Source organism: Enoplosus armatus, chromosome 2, assembly GCF_043641665.1.
Source record: "Enoplosus armatus isolate fEnoArm2 chromosome 2, fEnoArm2.hap1, whole genome shotgun sequence".
In the NCBI taxonomy this organism is placed as follows: Eukaryota; Metazoa; Chordata; class Actinopteri; order Centrarchiformes; family Enoplosidae; genus Enoplosus; species Enoplosus armatus.
The window spans coordinates 21,218,508-21,243,720 of record NC_092181.1 but is presented as its reverse complement, the minus strand read 5'-3'; the positions used below and the strand labels follow the sequence as shown (position 1 = coordinate 21,243,720).

General features: G+C 41.6%; 1 protein-coding gene across 2 annotated transcripts in view; it reads right to left on the bottom strand.

Moving 5' to 3' along the window:
- The window catches only part of tll1 (tolloid-like 1), a 40,289-nt gene extending 15,683 nt beyond the window's left edge, over positions 1 to 24,606 (bottom strand). For both annotated transcript variants that reach the window (XM_070915402.1, XM_070915403.1), the window contains exons 1-12: positions 24,426 to 24,606; positions 8,778 to 8,900; positions 8,495 to 8,575; positions 7,127 to 7,297; positions 6,910 to 7,027; positions 5,235 to 5,413; positions 4,574 to 4,679; positions 3,426 to 3,550; positions 1,819 to 1,934; positions 1,322 to 1,424; positions 1,063 to 1,179; positions 634 to 779 (exon numbers count right to left, since the gene is read on the bottom strand). In XM_070915402.1, the coding sequence (XP_070771503.1) occupies positions 634 to 779; positions 1,063 to 1,179; positions 1,322 to 1,424; positions 1,819 to 1,934; positions 3,426 to 3,550; positions 4,574 to 4,679; positions 5,235 to 5,413; positions 6,910 to 7,027; positions 7,127 to 7,297; positions 8,495 to 8,575; positions 8,778 to 8,900; positions 24,426 to 24,606 (1,566 nt within the window). The remainder of the gene's footprint in view (positions 1 to 633; positions 780 to 1,062; positions 1,180 to 1,321; positions 1,425 to 1,818; positions 1,935 to 3,425; positions 3,551 to 4,573; positions 4,680 to 5,234; positions 5,414 to 6,909; positions 7,028 to 7,126; positions 7,298 to 8,494; positions 8,576 to 8,777; positions 8,901 to 24,425) is intronic.
- Between the last annotated feature and the right edge of the window lie 607 nt (positions 24,607 to 25,213).

Below are 25,213 nucleotides of genomic sequence, written 5' to 3'. Positions count from 1 at the left end.
TGTCAAAGGTCAAAGTTAAACCAAGAAGTCAGTCCACAAAATCTGATGGACACAATGGAAGAATTTCGTAATGACTTAACATTTTTTCTTCCAAATAAGATTTATAAAACTGATATTCATGTTGCTCTGATGGACTCTATTGTACCAACGTTACCGGCCCCAGGCTTTATCAATGAAGTTGGTGAGTAAAATAATGTGATCACCAAAAAGAATTGATTGCTAAAAACAAGCAAACAAGCCCTTTTCACGAAAATATATCATTTTGAATGAGGTTGATCTCCTGTGTAAAGGCGAACTTTGACCTTACATGTGTGAAGTCAGGTTTGGTACAGAGTTGTTTAGCACACTGACATTTTTACAGCGTTCAAACTACAAAACTAATCCTCAACTGCCTCAATTGTGTACACCCTAACACACACACACACACACGCACGTTTACCACCACCGTTATTAACTTCCTAGCAGCTATACGAGCGTGAAATTTGACCCAGACATTCCTAAGCACACACACACACAGTGGGGGAGAAAGAGAGAGAGAAACACACACACAAACATGAGCACACACACACACACACACACACACACACACACACACACACACACACACACACACACACATAATGAGTGAGTCACCTCGAAGGCCTGGAAGCTGAGCCCGACGTTGTAGCCCTCGGACACAGTGATCCTCCACACACACTCTTTCGAGGGTCGGTAGTCATCAGGATAGTTGGGAGACTGAATCTGTCCCGAGTCCTTGGCGATTTCCCCTCCACAGATCGCTGCACAGGAGAGAGAGACAGACAGACAGACAGACAGACAGACAGACAGACAGACAGACAGACAGACAGACAGAGACAGAGAGAGAGAGAGAGAGAGAGAGAGAGACAGGATAGATTAGCATTAACTGCACTGACCAACAACACCTGAAACACACTTTATGAATTATACTCCACCAACACTTCTCACAAAAGTCACAGGCAGTCATCGAATTTGAAACCAGCCCTTATTTCATCATACACACAATCTGTGTATTCATATATATTTATGTATTTTATGTTTCACCTTCATAAACGGCAGCAAAGCCTTTTCCCACCCAGTTGCTGCTGCTGCGGAACTCGATCCACATCCTGCTGTCAGTGGAGATCAAGACATCAGGAACTTTATCTCCACAAAACCTGCCTGTTAAAAACACACACATAAAAACAAACACTGTAAGAAGCATAACATGTGTTGTCCAGTGACTGCTGATGAAATATTGCCTCACCAGCACCCCTCTGGCCCTCCTTCAGCTCACCCCTGGCTGACTGTGCCTTGATCTTACCAAGCAGTGGGGCTTTCCTCCAGTATCCATCCCGAACCTCAATGTAGTCATACCAACACAGACTGCTTTTATACAGATCCATGGTGGTGAAGTTGAGAACGATCTGGAGGAGCAAAAGTAAAAATATTTAATATAATTAATACAGATGTTTGCACTTAAGAGACCCGACGGGAAGAGGCAGGAAAGAGGAAGTTTGTGGTATCTGTAGTGTTTGGTTATAATCAATATACAGTTGGTCCGTCAGCAGTCTGTTATCGTTATTGCATGCACATTGCACTGCAGGGAGCTACTGTGTGTGTGTGTGTGTGTGTGTGTGTGTGTGTGTGTGTGTGTGTGTGTGTGTGTGTGTGTGTGTGTGTGCATGCGTGTGTGTGTGTGTGTGTGTGCGTGTGTGCATGCGTGCGTGCGTGTGTGTGTGTGTGTGTGTGCGTGTGTGTGTGTGTGTGTGTGTGTGTGTGTGTGTGTGTGTGTGCATGCGTGTGCGTGCGTGTATGCACCTTTTCTCCAGGTGTAACAGATATTCTCCAGACACAGTGTGTGTATGAAGGGTATCCGTTGGGGTAACCAGGAGACGAGAAGTTGCCCGTTGACTCTTGGAGCGTCTCTCCGCATGCTGCAACACACAAACACACAAGCACACACACAGATGGAGTTACATTTTTGTGGTGAGTCCTGCTGTTGTGCATAATCCTTTCAGCTGTGTACTGATACTTCATCGGTGCATTACTAAAGAACACATGGCTCTCATAGCTATTATTATTCTCAAACTCTTACTGCGTATTTACCAAAATAAATAAACTCCTATTTGACTATTTTGTCAACACAACAGCTTCATACACTCTTTGCCAAAGTTTATGTCTATAATATCCGATGCCTCCATATGGAAACTGTTAGACACGTATTTCTGATTCGGAAAACAGTAAAGGAATTAAAATAACCTTCCTAAACAAAACTTGTGTTTCATGTTGACTTATTTGAGTTTTGCTTGTTTGAGGCTGCAGTATGCGTGTTTGTATTCCTGTGTGTATCAGTATACATGTGAGGTCCGACCACAGTCATTAAGCCTCATCACAATTTAGCAGATTTAAACATTCCCAGGTAGTTGTTTATTTACTGTAAGTAAAGACTGACAGACTTTAGATTTATCACAATGAAGACAACAAGCAAAAAAAACTCTTACAGCTGGATGGGAATTCATGGAAAATCATCAGACAATACTGCTCTCTTTAGCCTTCATTCTGAGTGGAACGCCGTCGCTCCTCCTCAAAAGGAGGTTAGCCAAATGTGCCCCTCCTATCCCATCATGCATGCTGTTTTCCCCCACAATGCCCTGGGGCTCTGTTCATCTGTCAGTGAATATGGTATCACTCAAATATGACCTTATAAGGTTGAAGTTGTATCTATTTCCAGCTGGGACACGCAAACACAGTCTTGTTCTCGCTCCAGTATCAAAATGGGTTGAGTGGAATACATACAGTAATATATATGGAGTTATTCATGTTAACAAATACAATAAATGACATATTCTCAGATAAATGGTATTTTAACAGAACAAAATTAGTCAAAATGAATAAATACACACACAAAAACACTATGAAACAAAGACTTTGGTGAACTTAAGTAAACCAGAATGGTGACAAATAATTTAATCGGTTTGTCTCAGATGCAGTACATCATTCGTACATGATGACCTAAAGTGTGAACTCGTCTTGGGGATGTCAGTGTGTGTGTGGGCCAAAAAGGGGATGGCAGCATTTGCGGTTGTCGTAAACTTTTGCGACATTACTGCACAGCTCGGCTTGAGAGCAGATCCAGATCACGTCAGAACCGTACAACAGGGACCAGAGGGACGCCAGAACAGCACGGGTGTGCGCAAGAACTGATGAGAAGAGTGTGTGTGATGTCTGTGAGATCCGAAAACAGAGAGGGAAGCGTGACATGGAAAAACACATTACTCAACTTCACCTCTGTGCCTTGGAGAGTGGAGGGGCGGTCATATTTTACACCAAAGATACAAGCAGATAAACAGAGGTCACCTTTTGTTCCAACAACACACACACACACACACATACACATTGTGGTCTCATAGTAAATATATCAGTACCTGGACATCTATACAGCTTCCTTGCCTGTGCAATGTCTCCTTTACTGAGTCTGGTCCGCTGGCCAATAGCAGGCCGGACCCCGTTTTCATCTCTGGATGGAAGGATGGTGTCGAGGAACATCCCCCTTCATGGAGGAAAAGAGATGTTTAACACACATCATGCTCTCATTACAGAAGCAACAAATACAAGATTTTACATGTATCTGTTTTGTGTTTTCCTCTAATGTGTGAGCTGGAGCTGAGTGGGGAGTAGGAGTGAGGTATGGCAGAGATTAAAAAGCATCCTCACATGGAAAGCATGCCAATTAACTGGCTGATTTCACATGATGGAGATGTCTAAAACATGGGAAGGGATTTCAAGGGATAATGCCGTTAGTTTTATTGCACTGGTAAGTGATTATTTCCAATTTCTCCACAGTGCTATAGATGTAAAAGCACAAAAGTCTGAATAGAGCTCGGATATTTTAACTCAGTGGTTTCTAAACTGAGAGTCGAGACCCCCACAAGGGGTAAGTCTAGTTGGTCACGAGATTATCAACATGACAGGAAAGCAGAAATAGCATCTTTTTGCTGTATAAAATTGTGTCTATTTAGACTTTTCTCTGCTGCTTTGCCTTTTTTGTGAATTACTGGATAATTTTAGCTCTTCAGGTCTTATTTAAACCTGCAATAACTGGTTTTGACGTGGAAACATTTTGACTTGATATGGTGAACTTGTTATTAATATTAAAATATTATATATACATATATATGTATATATAGTTACATGGGGTCACAAGATATATATTTAACGGGCCAAAAGCCAAAAAGACTGTGAAACACTGCAATTAAAAGTAAGGTGTTGTTCGTGTAGTTGTTAATGTTAACTATAGTAATTCACTATGTGCCCTGGAAAAGGAACAGTTGTACTCTTTCTGTATTAATGTTTACCATGTTGCACAGAGCCTTTACTTGCCCTGGATGATGAAAGTTGGTCAGGGGTAGCTCTACCTATCAGCTCCACCTCACAACACTAAACAGCAACATCAACATAAAGAAACACTCAAAAATGTCACTGTTTCACGAAACTACAGAGCAGCAGAAGTTCAGAAAAATCTGTTTTGTGAATTCAACACAAGTCAAGAGATGAGACTGTGCTGCTGGTTTACCGTGAGAAGGTGTTCCTTGCGTAGTGCATGATGCTATCAAAATCATATGCCTCCCCAAGAGAGTTGACCTCCCCTGGCTCCATCTTGAGGAAGTTATATTCCTGGCCTGAGAACCACACACATGCAAGGACAGCAGCATCAGAAGGTTTAGTTTGTAACCCTTTAGTGCACTACCATGAAAGCAAATATATTCTTTACAGAACACTGTCCACAAAGCATAATTTAAATGATTAAGTCTGAATAGATAAGGCATTTTAAGGGAATGTATTAAAATACTTGCAGTCCAAGTAGTTGAGAGCTCTGATATGTTTCTAAATAAAAATGTTGGGTCAGGTCTGATACACTGCTATGTCATTTGATTTAACACCTGTCAGATTGTGTTGTGGTGCAGAGTGTGTAGGAGGATAGGAGACAGTCTGGGGGTCCAGGTGACTTCACAGTCATTAAAAGCCTCATTCACACTCACACAGGGCCGGACACGAGTGTGAATTTGAAAACGCACACACACACACACACACACACACACACACACACACACACACACACACACACACACATACACACACACACACACACACACACACATACACACACACACACACACACACACACACACTCATTCTAACATAGACCCAGGTGCATCTTGGGTACTGAGTCTCACCTGGTTGGATGTTATCCCGGATGATGGTCACGTGATCGTCACGGTCAGGCCGCGTGTGCTCATGCCAGAAGCCAATGACGTGGCCCAGTTCGTGCACCACAATGCCAAACTTGTCACAGTTCTTGCCTATGGAGATAGCCTGGGGCCCGTTGCCACGACGACCCACATAGGAACAACACCTAGTAAGGATTAGTAGGAAGTTGATAGCAGGGAGATAGGCGGATGATTTTTACTACACATTTTGGCAGTGGAAAAAGCATCAGCAGTGCTGTATGAACACACACACACACACACACACACACACACACTCACACTCACACTCACACACACACACACACACACACACACACACACACACACACACACACACACACAGGTCTTTTCAGGATTTCCTGCCTCGTACTACGTCCACCAGAGGAAAAGCGGCAGGATTTATTTACATACAACACTCTGATAACGCTGCAGTTTTATAACCCAATGTGAATAGGCTGTGAGAATTCACATATCTCTGCTCACATAACACACACACATACACACACACACACACACACACACACACACACTCATTGTTTTTTTCTGGTTAGCCGAGACATCCGTGCCAGGCTAACAAATCTGATTAAAGTTATCCAGCGAGCTGATTGCATGGGTAAGGATCAGGAGTCACTGGAGTAGATACAGTCTTTTTCTTCCAGCATTTGCAGCTCTAGTATCAGTACAACTACTTCACCAACACAAGTTGCCACAAATGTACTGTGGTTCTTTTATAAACCACTACTTATATTTTCTGCATTTCTGTCTCTCTCCATCACACACACACACACACACACACACACACACACACACACACACACACACACACACACACACACACTGCACATCCAAGCTGCAGGGTATTTATACATCAGATTAAAGCGTCTAATCTCTGATGCAGCCAGCCTATCACAGGACATGAGACAACTGGCATCATCAGTTAACACGCAGATTTTTCACTCATCTACATGGCATTTAGAGCCCATGGTGATGTCCTCGAATTGGTTCTTTTGAACAACCAACAGTCAAAATTCTAATTGTTTTAGTTAAAAAGCAGCAAACCTTCATATTTGATAAGCTTGAACCGGTGAATGTTTGTTTTTGCTTGATAAATGACTGTATGTATGACCGGTACTGTATAATTTCCCCCCGGGGATCAATAAAGTATTTCTGATTCTGATTCTGATCCTTTCATTAATTGATTATCACGATTGCTGTTGGTTCATTTTCTGCTGATCAACTAATCGATTTATCAACGTATCATTTCGGCACTAATGTATTCTGAAATTTCAACCATCTGCATAACAGCAGCTTGGAGAGATAAACCCAAACATCCTGATTTCGGCTACTCTAAAACCTTCCAACTTACAACCAGTCAGTGAAGTGCCACCACTGTACAAACACACTATGACCCCACTGTGCTGCCACTCGACAAAACAATGCACTTCTGCAGTGTATGAACAAAAAAACTGCACGAACATACAAAAACTTAGACTGAGCAGTGTGATTGGTCGGATGGGGAAACGGGAGCAGGACAGGAAGGGAAGTGGAGCCATTGTTGAGTGACCGCATCGTCTCTCACTGTGACAAGGTCACAACTAAACTCGAGGCACGCACTCACACAAAAGAGATTCACAAAACTCACCCGCAGGGTCTGTAGGTGAACACGATGTAGCTTTCCTCATCTGTCTTCTCAATGAACGTTACGCACGTCTGTTTCTCCCAGTGACGCATGGCCTGTTTAAACATGGCCCTCTGACTACCTGAAACACACACATTTTACATCCTACTTTCACACAATCACACGTTGTGTGTATTTTATTCTTAAGCGGTACAGGCAGCAGTCCAGTAGAATTGCTTACCAGTGAAGTTCCCTCCTATGACGTAGGGAATGACCCCACCAGGCCATATCCTCTCAGCTCGGGATGTGGCCGCTCGAGGAATACGGCTCTTCACGTTCCCAGTCTTCCCACCTTTCCCAGTTTGGCTCTTGGGACTGGCAGCTCCCTTGCTGGAGTTCTTGGGGAGATAGTCTAACAGAGCAAGGAGAGAGAGAGTCAAATCTACCCTTTCTTGTTCGTGTTATGTGTGTTCAAACAGAATAAATTACTGGTCTATTATTATGAATATCAGTTCATAAATGTGCTCTGAGATTATTGGATCACACTATTTCTTATCATACGTGACCTTTCAGAGTTTGTTCTCAGATCAGAGGGTAATAAAACAGATATACCTGTAGCAGTGCAATATGCTGCTTTATTAAACATTTAATTTAAAGAAAGCAATAATATATACTGTGGTTGTGGATATGATCATGCTTCAGTAGGGGAGGGGTTGTGGTACAACTTTTCAAAGTGCATAAAGAAGGAAAGCAGTCTTGAACTGTCAAAGGTCCAGCAACACTTCATTATGAAACCGACACATTTCAACCTGTTGCCTTTATCCAGGTCGGTTGGTGCTTCAGAGGTGTCAAACTTTCATCATCACAAAAAAATACAGTGAAACGGACATTTCCCTTTAAATTAAGCCTAAAAAAAACAGTGGTTTGCATGATTTCAGCTGTATTCACATTATAGCGGCGTGCTGTGCATGCCTACGCAGGATTCTTGAGGGCAATGGTTGAGTCTGCGAGAGTTTGCAAGTTTTATAATGAGCCAAAATGACTTATTGCAAAGACCTTCAGGCTACAATGCGAATACTGTTACAATAACTGCAGTTAGATCACGAAGAAACTGCCCTTTTGACAGTATGATACATTCAAAAATATGAATATGTCCTCTATCTTTAATTGCAGCTGAAAAGCAGAAAAAGAAGCATAATTTCTGTGCAGTACTAATCCAAGCAGGGACCCATTCAGTTTCATTAAATTAACTATGACATGAAAATGAAGAGATTAAGAAACTTGTTATCTATCTATCTATCTATCTATCTATCTATCTATCTATAACTTGTCTAATTTTCCATCACAGTGAACATTTCTTCTTCTTTTTTTTGTTAAAGTCTGCATGGTTACAGTAGCAACCAGTGACCAAAAAACTCCTTGGTAGTGCATTCAAAGTTGCTCAGACAGCTGGATTTTAGAAGTCTAATCAAAGCCTCAGGTCTCTACAGAAATTGGTTTTCACACTGTATGGAAATAAATGGAAACCAGTGGCTTCGGAAGATCTAGGATGCCATTATGGTCTCTGGCAACAGAAATTAGAGTGTGTAGTAAAGTTTAGAGTCCTTACCGAAGCCAAACCTACGTATTCTCTCCAGCAGTAGATATAAAGATCCTCTCTTCTTAGCAATTTCATGTTCCTCCAAGCCACCTGACACACACAAGGGCCAAGAATCAAAACACAAACAATGCACAACAAGTGCTGATATCCTCATGTGGCCCCTGTCTACTTCCTTCCTATTCGAGCTGCTTTACTCTGCAGCCGATGGGTAATACGAGAGTTTCAGAGGAAACGTGAGAAAGAGCATTACATGATGATTATGGAGCGAGAGTGAGATGTTGAGTCCACTTACCAGATGTGTGGCCCTGCCGGGAGTGTGTGCGCATGTGTGTGTGTTGTGTGAGGTCTATCGTCCTGTCAATCTGGAACATGCGCAGGTCCTCCTCGTCTAAAGCGATGTCGCCCCAGAATGCAGCTGGAAGTTCAGAGAAAAACATTTGTTATAATCACAAATGGCAGAACCATCATCATCATCATCATGGAAATCACTGGAAGTTCATTATCATTAAAAGCAAAATTTCATATTTGTCTTCATAAGCAGTGTCAAGGGAACAAAGTTAGTGTGCGTGTTTGTGGTTTGATAATTATGTGAAAATGCAGTGAACCAGAAATCAGAGGCTGACAAAGAAGAAGTGACTCAGGATAAATCGGAATGGATATAGTGAAAGAGCAACAGTTGCTCCTTCCTCATTACCATGGCTAAGGTGTCCTCGAGCAAGACCCTCTAGCCCCAAATGATCTAGTAGAGCGACTCAGTGGCCAACAAATCAGTGTGGACATGGCTCTCAATGAAACTATCATGAAAATATAAGTTAAAAAATTGTTGTTTTTATTATTATTATCAACCAGCAGTCATCCCAAACATGATTTCAGTCAGAAATTGAGACAATAAGAAAAACTCTACAAGGGCTTAAAAAGAATGTGTAGGCCGAGGCTCTGCAAATTAGTAACTGACCACTTTTCTTCAACATGGACCTGAACAAAATCAGATCCAGTTAACTAGGGTCTTTTTTAGAATGATGTCCTGTTTCAAGACTGTTCAGGCTTGGATTTATTTGCACTTAAGTACAAGTACAAACAGTTTGATCTGCTAAGACCAGAAGAGCCTTTCATTAGGTAAACACAATCTGCACTTCTACACCGGGCTGTAGGCTGCAGTAACAGTCACACAGGTACAATCCCTTGCAGTAACCCCCCCAACACAAACACAAGTTATATGTTATATTAACGTACACCGCCCCTGTCCCCCCTGCATTACATTAATGCAACCACCCCCTACTGGACACTTTATTTGGTCATTGCACTGTTTGTTATTTATCTTATCTTATTGTTTTTACCTTTATATTTTTACATGTTTGTTGTCAGCACCATCAGACCACGGCAAATTCCTTGTAATGTATGTTACTTGGCAATAAACAGTTTTTGATTCTGATTCTGATTCTGATTCTGATCCTGGTCGCGCATCAGGAAGTAGCTCAGGTGTTCTCTTTATCTGTAGAGATTAAGTCATAAAAGGAATTGAATCCTCTGGTTATTGATTCTCTGAGTTATAGCAACACTGATACTACACTCAAATACCTAGAAACGTGTTTTTGATATCAGCCCGGAGAGCTGAGTACAACTTTGTCTCCCTCCCTCCCGTCCTACCCACACAGTCACCCACCCCCGGTGGTCTTACAGTGGTCTGATATCAGGCCATGTGTAAGCCTTTTGGCAAGTGACACTCCCACCACTGTCCCCTCCACTCCTCGCTCCCCCTTCATCCCTCCCTCCCTGCTCACTCGGACCAGTCCAGCCTCTCCCCTTCATCCTCACATCCTCCTTTCCTCCTTTTCATGAATCTCGCTCAAGGTTTCAGCCTGGCTCGTCACACTGTCCGCAACCATTAAAGGATATGTTCATATTTCAGTTTGTCTTAAAATAATACTAATGTAAAATTCCACAGTCCTCACTCTGTGCAAAAATGTGTTTTTAAGTTCGGCCAAACCTCATATGAGGCATCAGCAGTCTCAGTTAGTCAAATCAAGTGGGTACTTTTTACCCCCCCCAATGCAGCTCAGCAAGGTGGAAACACATAGAGATTTTGTACTAAAAACAGTTGTAACTTTGGAAGATAGCCACTTGATATGACTAACTCAGACAGCTGGAGCCGCATATTAACTTCAGCAGAACTTCGAATGACTACAGCAACCAATAACACTTTCAATGTACTGTTCACACGGGTATGTGATAAAATGTGAACCTTTCCTTTAATGTGTGAATACTACTGTGCACTCATCCTGTAGTTTGCACTGTGGCAAGCAGAAACCAGTTAAATCCACAGATTTCTTTGTAAAGCTCTGATCATTGTTGTATTTGTTTAAATAAACAAACAATAGTGTATTTATTTTGAAATGTAGGCAAGTATATCTTGGCAGTACGGCATTCTCAGAGATGAAACAATAAAACCACAATGAAAACAGTTTTCACACACAATATTTGTGTGTAAAACCATCATTTTTCAATCTGTCATTGGTTTGCCTAATCTTCACGGTTCTTCAGATACAAAAGGAACAGAAAACAAAAGGGACTTCTTGTTCCTAGTTTATCTCCTCAGATAAGCTCCTCTGGTTTCATAGTTCCTGAAGCTTTTTGGCTAAAGCATTTTTTCATATAAAAGCAAAATTGTCATGGCATGATTTGATTATGAACAAAAAACTAAAAAAAGGCGTGTGGTACGCAATGTCTCAAATTCCAAGCATCAAATGACATTATTCCGTTTATGATGGTGTGTGCAAGAGTGCATATGTCCCCTGTTCCCATGGCATGCCTCATCTGTCTGTCTCTCTTCATCATTTTACTCAAAAACTTCCTTCCATATCTAATGTACATCTCCCAGCCCCTAACAATGACCAACTGAATGATAACCATCGCTAAATGATTAGCTGAGCGGAGTTACTGCCCTCCACAGGGATTCAAGACACTGATATATTAACAATGGCATGGGAGAAGATTGTCACTTAGCTAATCAGGATTGCCACTAAAGGAAATGGGGGGTCAGGGTGCCATTGTGCTCGACTCTGAGCTATTGTTGCAGCGAGGAGCAAACCACAATGACCACAGATGGTTTACAAATCATGATATCAGATACAGACTAGGAGTGTGTGCTGTTGAATTGTGGTTTATCAGAATCAGAATCAGAATCAGAAATACTTTATTGATCCCCGGGGGTAAATTGTACATTTTGTAAATTGTTTATGACATATTGGTTAGATATGAGGATAATGTCTAATCTAAAGCATAGATAAATAATAATAAATAAATAATCACAACATCTTTATGATTAGTTCATTCAGTTCAGTGTCCTGTTAGTCAGGTTTTTTGGTCATTTCATAAGCAAGTTACTATCATCACACAGCTGGTACCGGTGCAGATATAGTTGATTAGGCCAAACCAGTTATTTGGTGATGTCATGGTAGGCATCAATCACAACCACTCACATAATCACATCCGTTCTTGTTATTTATCATCATATATATATATATATATATATATATATATATATATATATATATATACACACATACACACATACACACAGTACAGTTTTTGTGACATATCTGCAGCTGGAAAACAATTATTTACACAGTAATGAAACGTGCAGATATGACAAACTTTGTAGCAGGACAAAATGTGTTTCCCTTGTGTGTCTGTTTTACTTAACAGTTTAAAAAAAGGCTTAATTTAGTGAGTTGTTAAACTTGACATTATAAAAGTGGTTTATTTGACTCTGAAGAGGTCGATGTCAGTGTGGCTTTTCCATATAAAACTACAAAAATAACAAAAGTACACCAGCACTTGTACTATGATGTGGTCTGAACAGGCGCTGGTACAAATGTTTTTTTTGACACCAAATTGCACTGTGGGCGACACAATTTCAACTGACACTCCCCTCTACTGCAAACTCTGCCAAAGTGGTGTCATAGTGAGCCATAAAAACTACCCAATGGGTGCAAAATAATCCACTTATACCAAAAGAAACTCTCACTTCACCAGCAAAAGGTCATTATCTGTGTGAATCTCATATAAACATAGGCCGTATCACGTTGCACCTGCATTAGAAATGATATTCCCCTGGCTTTTGTTTCTATTTGTGGTACAGTGTGTTTGTGGCATTACACACATAGTAGTTTCAGATTTTTCAGGACAACAAGAGAAATAACAAGGACTAAAAGTTTTCCAGAGAAAAGGAGCTGACACAAGCAGAGATAGCAAAGCAAGAAGAGGAGGGATAGTACAGTGATAGTAAGTTTGGCCCATTGATTGTTGGGGTCTTGTTAATCCATAGAGATACCATAAATAGCCCAAAGTCAAGCCAGTGGATGAGGAGGGGTGAGGACAATGAGGCAGGGAGATGCAGAAGGAAAAGTATTGATCCAAAAACCCCAGGACGCCCCAGGAGACCTACATCATGCTGACCAGGGCCTTACTGTTCGCCCTTCAGCAGGGGCACTGCAGCAAACACACACACACACACACACACACACACATACACACACAGGGATAATGCACCAAACACAAACTGAGAGGCAGACTTCCCTCACATGCATCCACCACCTCCCACCACGTTGGCCGTTTGGAGAGCAAGCAGACCGGCTTGTGTTGTATTGATCAACCTCTCAGGCAGACAGGACTAATGTCGGCTTTTCTGCAAGTTTACCCTGCAGCCCGGTAACAAATGTCAAACAGGCGTACTACAGTGATCTGTGTGTGTGTGTCTTTGTGAAAGCTGAAATATGAAAATAAGCTCATCCTCATGCAACAACGTCCACTGAAACATAATTTGCACCTGAACAATACAGTACAAGCGTATACTTAGATATTACTTGTTGTTACTTGTCATGGAGTACAAATTAGCCTGATCACTATCTCACAATTTATTTGTCTTGTGCTTGAACATTTCTAGTTTCTATTCTGTGATTACCTCAAAGCCATTATGGGTTTAATATTGATGTTATAGCATCTTTTTCAATATTCTGATGGCAAGTTTTTGTTTCTACAAAAAGAAAATTAGACTATCTTGGCAACAAACCCAGCTGTTTAATTTTTTTTTTACTTTCAGGCACTACATTGATGCTATGGTTTTCTCTCAAACTATCATATATATTGATAGACAATATAATTTAGTATCAATACTTTTTAGGGCCCTTTTCCCATATTATTTGTTACTATAAAGATATTTATCTGTTCCTTTGACATTTTACAGAAACTACAGTACAATGCAGTAGAGAATTATGCACTGCTGAGTTATGCACTTGCTGTACTCACTGGGGTGTATCTAACACACTCTCTCTCTCTCTCTCTCTCTCTCTCTCTCTCTCTCTCTAAGCTCCTCATTAAGCAAATATAAGGTCACACTGTAGGTGGGCTAAGATGTGTGTGTGTGTGCGTGCATGTGTGTGAACATGTGCATGTTCCACTTGTGTGATATTATTATACTGCATATAACTGTGACTGTGAACTGTACTGTAATATTAAAAAGAGATTATCTCGACCCTGTTTGAGGATTTTCTCCAAAAGTAATCATTGGGCAAGCTGCTTGATCCATATTAACCCTTTGTGAGCAACAACAGGTGCTGCAGTTCGAGCGCAGTGTTGAAAACATTCATGATACGGCAAGGTTCCAAAAATGTACGCTCAAAAACTGTACAGCACAACAATGAATACACCATACTACCTGGCTGAGTGGGCCATTTAAGTGATGCTACCCCACCCAAAATTTCCATAATTCAGTCAATCCCTGTCACATAGAAAGGTGGCAGTTCATAGTTTGCGGTCTACATCAAATGGAGGCTGTGGTCAGCTTGGATGCACAGCTTTTACGATGGATATCGATTGTGACAAGTTTGGAAATCAAGTATCACAACTTCTCAAACCTGTAGTATGTATGACTAGTATATTCCAACATAATCGACAACATCGACATAAAATTTCAACAGATTGTTCGTCATTCATCAAGCAAAAGTGCCAAAAAGTCACTGGTTCCAGCTTGTGTGCTTTTTTAACCGTGTATTATAGTAAACGGAATATCTTTTAGACATATCTTAAAAACTTTACCTTGGACTTGGAATGTTGTAATAGTACTTTTACTTAAGTAAAGGATCTGAATACTTCCTCCACCACTCCATAGGGCAGACTATTTCCTGCATCTGCATTGAATGTTGGCATTGAACGTAAATTGTTGGTGAGGAATCATCCAATGTGGACATCATAGGCATACTGGGCTGGATTATGCTACATGATTGGTTTGAGAAGTTTATATGGATGTTTTGATACTTGTGTCTATTGGAACTACTTTAAAACCAAGCTAACCACAGCCTCCATTGTCCATTGTGGAGCAAAGCACAAAGCATCACTTTAAGTAGTACTTTAAACTGAGATTATCCCTCATACTTTTCTTTGTGAGTGTTTAAGATGGAATAGCATTGTGCCACTTGGCTGTGTAAGGTGTTGCAATGTGAAGAGATGCTGGAGTCGGTAATGTCATCGCTCAGAAATGTGCTTTTAGAGAAAAAAAACTGAAAAATGTAGAAGCTTCGTCCAAGTTCAAAAAGTTCACACCCCCACCCTCCTGCAAGCATGTGTGTGTGAGAGAGAGAGAGAGAGAGAGAGAGAGAGAGAGAGAGAGAGAGAGAGAGAGAGAGAGAGAGGAGGGAATAACTTCAACTTCTGTGACATAAGACGAAATAATCATGAACAAAAGAGCGTGTGTGTGTGTGTTTGTGTGATCATGTAGGACTGTAGAAGAAAATTAAAATCAAACCATGATGATTACAAACTTTACCAGTAACACAGACAAGCTGAGCTGTGACTTTAACCACCATTTTTCTTTAACAGATGTTTAATGTGCATCTGCAGAGTTAAGGATAATGTATGTGAAACACAAACACACACACACACACTAATCATATGTTTTTGCTGGCTTAAACACAGTCCCAGACAGACAAAGACCAAATTATACACCTCTCCACTGACATATCACTGTGTTTACCTCCAGCACAGTGTGTGTGTGTGTGTGTGTGTGTGTATGTTTGTCTACAGATTTCTTCATGCATGGACACAGCTGGAAACAGATGAAAGAGCAGTGAGGCGAACAACTGGACATCTGAAACGACCCAGAAACAAAGCCCAGACTGATCATAAACAAATCCAATTAACAGGGAAATACTGCCAGGCTGCCATCAGTTCCCAAGGAGAACTTTTCATCTTTTTATTTGTGAAACATAAATCACCATGAATCCAACTGTGTGTGTGCTGTTGTGCAATATCTATGACCTGAAGAGTGCACGTCAGACCAAAAACAAGTGCCAGCAGTGGAGAGCCAAAATATCATTCAGAATTCATAATAAAATTACAATTACTTCAATAAAAGAAGGTAAAAAGAATTATTTAAAATAAAAAGATTATTAAGTTACTTTACAGTCTCTGTGTTACACTGTAACTAAACTTAAAAAGTAGATAATTATAATATTCAAGGCAATGTAAAAGGAGCATCTGCACACACACTTAAAGAGCATTGCACCACATAAACTGAAGGGGATAACAGGCAAAGAAATGTTTGGTAGGAGACAAAAATAACAGAATATCACATGACACACACACACACACACACACACACACACACACACACACACACACACACACACACACACACACACACACACACACACACACAGAGCTGGTGTAACCTCCTAATCACATTACTGTGTCACTGACAGTCCTCTCCCGCAGGTCATGGGTTTGGCCAGACATTGTGACGGGACACGATCATGGCTCGATTTAACCATCAGGGTGTCCTGGGTGTGCACACGGGGGCCCGGCAATGAACAAAGATCAAATGAAAGATAGACAGAGATCATGATAGTTTTTGTGAGGATGGCGGACAGCCCTGTGTCCAGCAACTGCACAGCTTCACTCATTAGAGGACTCATTTCTTTGAGGTTTGAAATAACATTGATTTCAGTGTAATTACAAAGAGTAATGAGTTTCATAGACAGATTACAGTGAATAAATCAGGTTAAGACCTGGAATCTGACATAGCTGGCTAATATCAAATGACAATCATCAGAGCTTTATGGCCAGTTTCAGCTAATTTTTTGCAGAAACATGACGATGAATCATAACGTTGCTCCGTAACTGCTGGAAGTATAAATACACAACTGTTTGCTAACCAGTTCACCATATCAATTTAAAAACTAATGATATGCCAATGTTGTGTTCACAATGTGTTTGTGCTGCCACCATGTGGCCAACAAAGTCAGTTATTAGGTAACAAGTTTAAGGTTAAGAAATCTTGTTAGGATACGTGTTAGCATGCTAGTGTTTGTTTTGGAGTTGTGTTTGAGTCCTAATCAAAAACACAAACACTACACATATGTAACATTAGGTAACCTAAACATTGAGAAAACTGCTCTCTCGTGTTGTTGGCCCTAGTTTATTTAAGTTTGGGTGCGCAACAATGGCTAATATAGCTGATTGCCCATACAGCTGGCCCGATAAAGCCAAGAAAACGTCACCAAGGATAAGGACACCAGGTTAGAAAAGTTATACAGTGATCTTTACAAGTGTACTGTAGCAAAAAAAGTCTAATGTAAATATCATGTCAATATTTTCTACATGCTTGCACTTTTGGTGTGAAAGGCTACACACCGGTCTTACATATTTACTTTCAAGGACCGATGGATAGTGCTGTACAAAGCACAGTTAGAAATCCTAGCAATTGCCAGATTCTAGTAGAATCTGAGACACTTTTTGAAAATTATGGAAATGTCAAAAGGAAAAAGCGGGCAGTTTACCACTTACTTTGTAAGCATTTCTGTAAACTGCAATGACCGCAATTTTATGGACACATGATGTGGCTAACGTATCTCCTAGTTGGTTAGTAGAAGAAATGTGAGGAAAACTAGCCATTGTTTGGTTGTTGTGCATCAACTGTACATGCATCTCTGAACATTCTCAATCATCCAGGTCATAGTATATCTCAAGTGCTAACAACTGGACTTGCTTTAGGTTCTTGAGGATGTTTTCATGTGACTCGCAAGATGTAAATGTTTTTACAGAGGTTAAATGCCTGGGACTCCCCACAAGTCAGACAGAACTGAAGAAGTCTTTTGGATGAGAGGCGAAACGTCTGTAAGAACATAAAGCAAGTTCAGTTGCCCTTGACTTAGCACTTCTAGATAACTGTACATGCAATATTGTCTTGCACATTTGTACGGCAAACAGTAAGGGTTGTTTCTAGCTAAAATATCAACATAGCGGAACTAGTTAAGAGTGTGTAGTTGCTACAGCTGGGTTCCTATAATACTGAGGACAGCTGAAAAAAAATAAGAGTTTGACTGTAAGGTGGCTTTTCCGCAGCCAATAATGGATGTGTGCGAATGATTTTTGCTGCTATAAATAACATCAGGAAAAGCTAGGTGACATAAAAGCAGCCAGACATTTAATAATTGAGCAATGCATGGCAGGTGGGCGGAGTGACGGCGGTGCTGACTCATGGCTTCTGCAGCTCCGGAACAATGACGCTCCAAAACAAACAGCCGGCTCTCAGTGCGGCCGCAGAGTTTGTGCTGAAGCGGGAATCCTGAGGAAGACTTCGGAAGCTCAGTGGCAGGAGCACTCTGCTCGGGAAAATCCTGTTTAATATAATATGAGTGAGACCGCTTGTCCTCTCGCACACACACACACACACACACACACACACACACACACACACACACACACACACACACACACACACACATTGCTCTAGTTTCCTTCCTACTGAGGAATGGGGGAAGGGGTGAACAGTAGCTGCAGCTCACTGTCACGACATGGTGGGCTTCACTCTCCGACTGAAAAACTCAAAAGCACACATACAGTATACATGGACACACACACACACACACACACACACACACACACACACACACATTCAGCTTTTTAAGATACACCTGGTGCACTGACAGAATACAAAACATCTATCAAAACAGCTGTATGAACACCTGCAGTCACTAAAAAACACCAGTTATGTGTTGTATAGAATACAGTCCATATAGTGTTATCACAAACTATGTTACATTTGAACCACCTTTTTGGAGTTGTGTTCAGACTAAATTCAAGGCAAATTGTTGCGGCAGTGCGAGCGTATAGTCACTTACGTAGACATATGTTGCCACGAGCAGACACAGACTCACTCTTGGCCAATTGAACTGAAGCAAAGATGTGTAAGCACGAGTAGAAAATGATTCACAATTCACACTTAGCCTGCGTACGACTTCATTTCATGACTGTACAGAGACAGGAGACAAATGTTCCTGGAAAGTTTTTGGCTGTCACAGAAACCTACATGGACTAGAGGTTTTTATGAGTCTACTGGGTTGCTAGTAACAAGAGACCAGACCAGGAATCTCTATCAGCTCTGATGACATGATGCACCAAAATCATCACAGGAGAAAACTGTGTTTTCAGAGGTGGGAGAGAGTTTGTAAACTGTGAAATGCAGGAAAAATTAAATGTAGTGCAGTTTCATCTGCGTCTGTGTTCTCTCTCTATCTGGGTATGTTTGACCAGTACTAGTTGTGCTCGGGTCCTTTTTGGATCAGGTCTCTTCTTTGGGAAATAAATATATGCACCAGTTTCGGGGAAACTTGAACAGGTCTGTTTTGTATCATGAAGACACAGTCACACGCCCCACTGTCGGTGCATATGTTGCTAGCTAGGTAACAGCTACAACTAATGTCCTTTCAGTTCTTACATTGGCTGTTTGTGGTGAATGAACACAGACTTTTACAAACAGTCCAGTAGTCAAATTCAAATAAAGCAAAACCACAGTCTTTTACACAAACCAAATACGGAGCAGTAAAAAATTGTCTGACACAAACAACCAAACCTATGGTGAACCAACCTGTTGACTTTGAAATGTAATGAAAATGTTATTTTGCTTTTAAGCAACTAAGTACTTAGTGGAGTGGAGCGCCACCAGACGCTACAAAAGGTCGGAGTAACACACAGCGACTACACTGAAAATGTTTGGATACATATTACGTCAAAGTATGGAAACAACTAAATTGCAAACATGTGCTTTTCTTCCCTACACTTGTAAAAAAAAAAGACAACAGTGGATATCATGTGTTACATCAGCACTGTATCTCTATCCACTCCACTAACATTTAGCAGCCGGTCTTGATCTGAACATCAGAATGAGCTTCAGCCAACATATAGGCAGCAGGGTGGAGATTGCCCCTCAAGTGGAAAGTCCTGGTTCAAGCTCCACATGGAAACTGTGAGGTAAGTATTCATGTTACCTAAGTGCTCATGAACTCGACACTATATCACTCTCAACTCTTTAATCTGACTCTGTGGGGAGACAGAAAAGAATAATTCCTCACTTCAGGATTTGGGGGAAATGTATTGCAGTCAAGCTGCATCATTGCTTTTGTAGACTGGCTCACATTGTGCATGATGAAGAGAATAAAACAACTATTCTCCTTTTTAAAAATGTAATTGAAATCATAATGCAAATGTTTTATATAAAATGTTTCCCCATCTGTTGCAGTGTGAGCTCTTATTGTAAATCCTGCACTGTAACATTTGAGTTCAGAGATGTACGCCCATGAGAAAATGTACATTGTTGTATTATATTATTGTACTATACTGTTACTCCTATGATACGTATTGTATTTGAAGAAGAGAACAGGCAGTTAGTCTCTTGGGTCACTCCTGAAGAAATGACCCACAGCTTCATTTGGACATCGTGGTTTGTTTTGCTTTCACTCCGTTTGTGTGAGCATTTTATGAGAACAGTGATTTGGAAGGAAGCATGAATGACTCTTGAGTGAGAGTAGGAGCTCGTGCACGTACATATTAGTGTGTGTGTGTGTGTGTGTGTGTGTGTGTGTGTGTGTGTGTGTCATCTCCAGCTGAGTAGCAGGATGCAGACAACCAGGAAGAGATAAGCGCGGGTGAATGGAGGGAGCTCTGCGTGTGTGTGTGTATCGAGTGTGTGCGTCTGTGTGCATGTGTGCGTTCACGTAGGGAAATCACTTCACAAAGGCCTGGAAGTGTGTGTTCTCCTGTCTACCAGCGCGGGACTCGGAGGAGATAAGCAGACAGCCAAATATTCCCCTCGTGTTTTCCCAGCAAAAACAGGAGGCGGAATACCAACCACTCAGACTGATGCCACAGGGTCAGGCCTGGAATGAGCCGCGCTTCCACTTCTTACAAGCTGCGCACACACACACAAACAGCCACCAACTCTTTACACACCGACAACAAAATAGGTTCACACTAGGGGTGCAACTAACAACTGCCTTCATTGCCAATTCATCTGTTGATAACTTTTTCAATTCATGGATGGATGTGCATATCCAATTAAGTTTATTTTTAGTAGCATTTCCCCTGTAAACCTATTCATTTATGTGCACGCATGTACATGTTTAGACTCTGACTGGTGCATTTGTGCGTGCATTTCTGTGTATGTATTTAGATGTTTGAGGTTTATGTGCGGGTATGTATATGTAGGGAAGATACATACTAATGACTGACCGTGGGACTGTTTTGGAGATGGAAGACGAGCATGAGATGGTGTAAGAGAATGATTTGATTTGTATACAGTTATTCAATATATATATTTCTGGAAAAAGTTAATAGAGAAATAATTCCAAAAACCAAAAATACTCATTACAAGTTCTCAGAGCCTGTGGACAATTGCTTGTTCTGCCTTCCCAACAATATAAAACCAAAGAAATAAGCAAACCCTCACATGTGAGAAGCTTGATATACTTGGAAAAACTTGCTTGAATAAAGATGAATTGCTTATCAAAATTGCGGTCACTTAATTTGCCGTTTCCAAGGTCAGGAATTAACTTTGACCCTCAAATGTGAAGTCAACATGAATGGGAGGCGTTTGACCATCTACTGACAGACATTGAGAAAACTCAATCTGCAGATGAGGACCCTACGTTTCAACCGAAAGCTCCATAACAGCTACTCCAAGGACCTTGAGGAGAGATTATTTTGTCCAATTAAGTTTCTCTCAGTCGACTAATCGAGTAATTTACTAACCCTTTCAGCACACTATGCACATACAAATTATGTGCAATAAAATTACCTCATTGAGAAGCCTGTCATGATATTAGAGAATGTAAGAGGAAGATGAGAGGAAGATGATGTGAATGTCAGGTAAATCCTGAAAGTCCACTTGTCTGCCGGTGCATTCACACTGAACACAAAATGAAAATTAGAGACTGCACGAACGCATAAAAAGTTAACATAAGGATGCGGACAGATTAGATTTGATCTAGGTGGTGTTAATTGCTATGAAGACAATGATTTGAAAATATTTTAACTTAAGCAAAACATTTAAGGCTATCCTGAGGCGTATGACTCCATTAAGTACAGAGAGGAGAACGTTTTGAAATCTGTCAAACATAACATGCGCATGTTGTTAGGTAGGCACAGCAAATGTCCATTGGTTATTTGTGGAAACAAGAACTGCACTCCAGCCGCCAAATTGGTGTGAATAAAGACATTTGATTTGATTTAATCTGAACACAACATGCATACCATGTAAATGTGATGTTCCCAGTCTTGCCACAAGTTGCCCCCCTTCCCTCTTTCCCCATGTTATTGGTTGCTCTCTACTGTCAAGTATCTATTAAAAGGCAAAACAATGCCTTAAAATAACATTAAAAATGTAAGATTCTGTAAAACATGCACACGATCAGGAAGAAACAGAAACGGTTATCAATTCAGAGAGTTCTGGAAAACGGGATACTCATGTGCAATGGCTATGGGAAATACAAGCAGAATGAATACATTCTTTATGTACACTGATATTTCCAGCAAATAAAAACATTGCCTGTGTTTTCTCACTCAGTTATTTTAACCTACAAGAGTCGTTCAGTTACTCAAACATATGTAGACTGACTGTCTCCCTGTAACCTGCCGGGCTTCCATCCAAACACACACACACACACGGTCAGTTCTTAGCATAACTAAAAACCACAGAGTCATGGGATTGCAGTATCAACATAAAATCACCCACACAGAGATCAGTGTAACATGAAAACACACACACACACACACACACACACACACACACACTGGCCAGTGTCCAGGGTTGTCAGGTTTGTGTATTTGGTATGTGAGGAATGTGTGTTGGTCAGCATGTGGACGCTCAGGGTTCAGGGTGGAGTTCTTATCAGTCTAACGTGTCATCACAGACGGCATTAGGGCTGCAAAGTGCCATTAAAAAAACACGCATGCACACAAACACATCTGCACATACACACAAAGTCAGACGGGTGTAACCAAAACAAGAATCTAGACGAAGAAGACGCTTATTGGTCTTACAACACCGCAACATCTCTCTTGTAACTTTGCACAAACAGACGAGGAGAGAAGAGGAGAGGAGAGGTTCAGATTCCTCCACCTGCTCTGTAGGAATGATGCTGGTACCGCAGGACGGTTAACATGCAACAATAATCCTAACTGAGCTTTGCTACATGGTCTGGACCAAGAGTGGTGATCGTAAAAATGATTGACACACGTCTGTACACCTGAACACACAAAACGGGCTAGATGAAGGCAGACTTAAGGCGGGCAACTGAACCAACCAACCTGTGTCCATTGAGTATCAAAAACTGCTCAGTATTAATCTGGCATCAAATGCTTGTTGAGGGTCTTGTTTACTTATTCATTCATAATATATTTGGAAATGACAACAATTAACAGTGATTTAAGATTACGTTTTTCGGAAAAGTTATAACTAAATGCCCGTATTTCTCAAACTAAGGTACTGATCTAAAAATCTGAGTACTGCGCCGGTACTCAAACTCAGTTATCATATTGGTACCAGAATTGAACATTTTCAAATTATACCCAAGCCAGCAGGACTACAATAAGTAGATGGACTGGACACCAACAAATACTGTAAACACAGGACATAGAATATGCAGTAAAAGACAGAAGAAAAGACAGATAGTTTAATTTGTGGTATTGCATAAAGTGAATCTCCAGGCTTTGTGTTGAAAACATGAGTTCATATGGGTGGAGCACACAAAGACACCAAGCATGACACACACACACACCTATAAAGACCTATAATATACTGAGGGGAAAAAAACTTTATAAATCCCTTCAGTGACAACAATTTGTTGACACATTTGACACATGATAAACTTGTATAGATGTTACTTCTTTCACTAAATAGACACATCTGTAAGTCTAATGAGACCAAACATGGTTACACCGTTGTTCCACAGCAGCTCCCACAGTGTCATTAAATGTCCAACAAAATTGTATCACTGTGTGTGTGTGTGTGTGTGTGTGTGTGTGTGTGTGTGTGTGTGTGTGTGTGTGCGGGCGTGTGCACGTGTGTGTGAAAGAAAGAGAGCGTGCATGCATCAGCGCGTGCTTTGTTACAGTTGAGTCCAGCTGTTTCTCATCTTCGGTGATGGTTGATTTCACATCTGCACGTATGCGCAAACACACACAAACTTACATGCGCGTGCACTGTCTGTCCGTACATGCACCGACATTTCGGCCACAATCAGGAACCAAATTCTTCCTACAGGTGATGCACGCGCTGAATGTGTGCGCGTGCATCTCAGCAGGACACGGGCTTAGCAGGACAGTCACCGGGCTGCACGTGGCATCCACCCGCGGGATCACCACCAACACTGACTTATCGGTTATGAAGGGTGGGGAAAGAGGGGCATCTGGACCAGTGTGCACACACACATCCACACACACAGGCGCGCGCACACACACACAACCGCTGTCATCTCTCATACATACACGTGCCAAATCAGTGCCAGCGCGCTCGAGGGTAGGATCACCGCGGCCAGATACGCAAAAATACTTGTTTTCAATGTTATTTTATTATCAAAAACTAAAACAGAGAAAATACAGGACTCACCAGCTTTGCATGGATCTTTGTAGTCAATGGTCTCCGCTCTGTCCTCCTCATAATAATCATAGTCTGGTTCCTCGTAGTCGAAACAGTTACAAATAGTCACTTTGCCCCAGAAAGTCAAGCCGGCAAGCACCAGCGTGATCCAGCGCATCTTAGCGGCCAGTGCCGAGGGCACTCGGTCCATCTGAAGACTGAAATAAACGATTAAAGGCCCCTCTGCTCGTCTCCTCTGCAGTTAGGAGATGGTGAATCCACTCTCCAACGAAAGCATCGGCGGCAGGAATTTAACGGGTCATTGTGAAGATCGCTCTCCTCTCTGACAGGCTGGTTGCAGATACTGTAGGCTGCTGGAAGTTACTCTGCCCGGCTCTCCTCCATGGTAAAAGTACACTGAGGTGTCTGTCTGTCCGTCCCGGTGTCTGTCAGTCAGCAAAGTGTCCGCTGAGAAGCTCCGCTGTCCTCCGCTGTGGTTTCGCAGGTGAGGCTGCTGTGAGATAAACAGGAGAGAGAAGCTGTGAGGGGATCAGGACTGAATGATCTCTGAGCGCAAAGACGCGCGGCGGCGAGTCTGCTACTCACACAAGAAACATCCGCCTCGCATATTTCCAACCAGCACTGTTGTCTCACACACTCTCGCGTAGTGCCCCCCCCCCTCTCTCCTGTGTCCGGTAGTGGTGCTGTCTCTCTCTCTCAACCCGAGTCAGCGCACCGCCTACACACACACACACACACACACACACACACACACACTCTCACCGCCAAATACCTGCACTGTTCAACCTAAGTGGTGC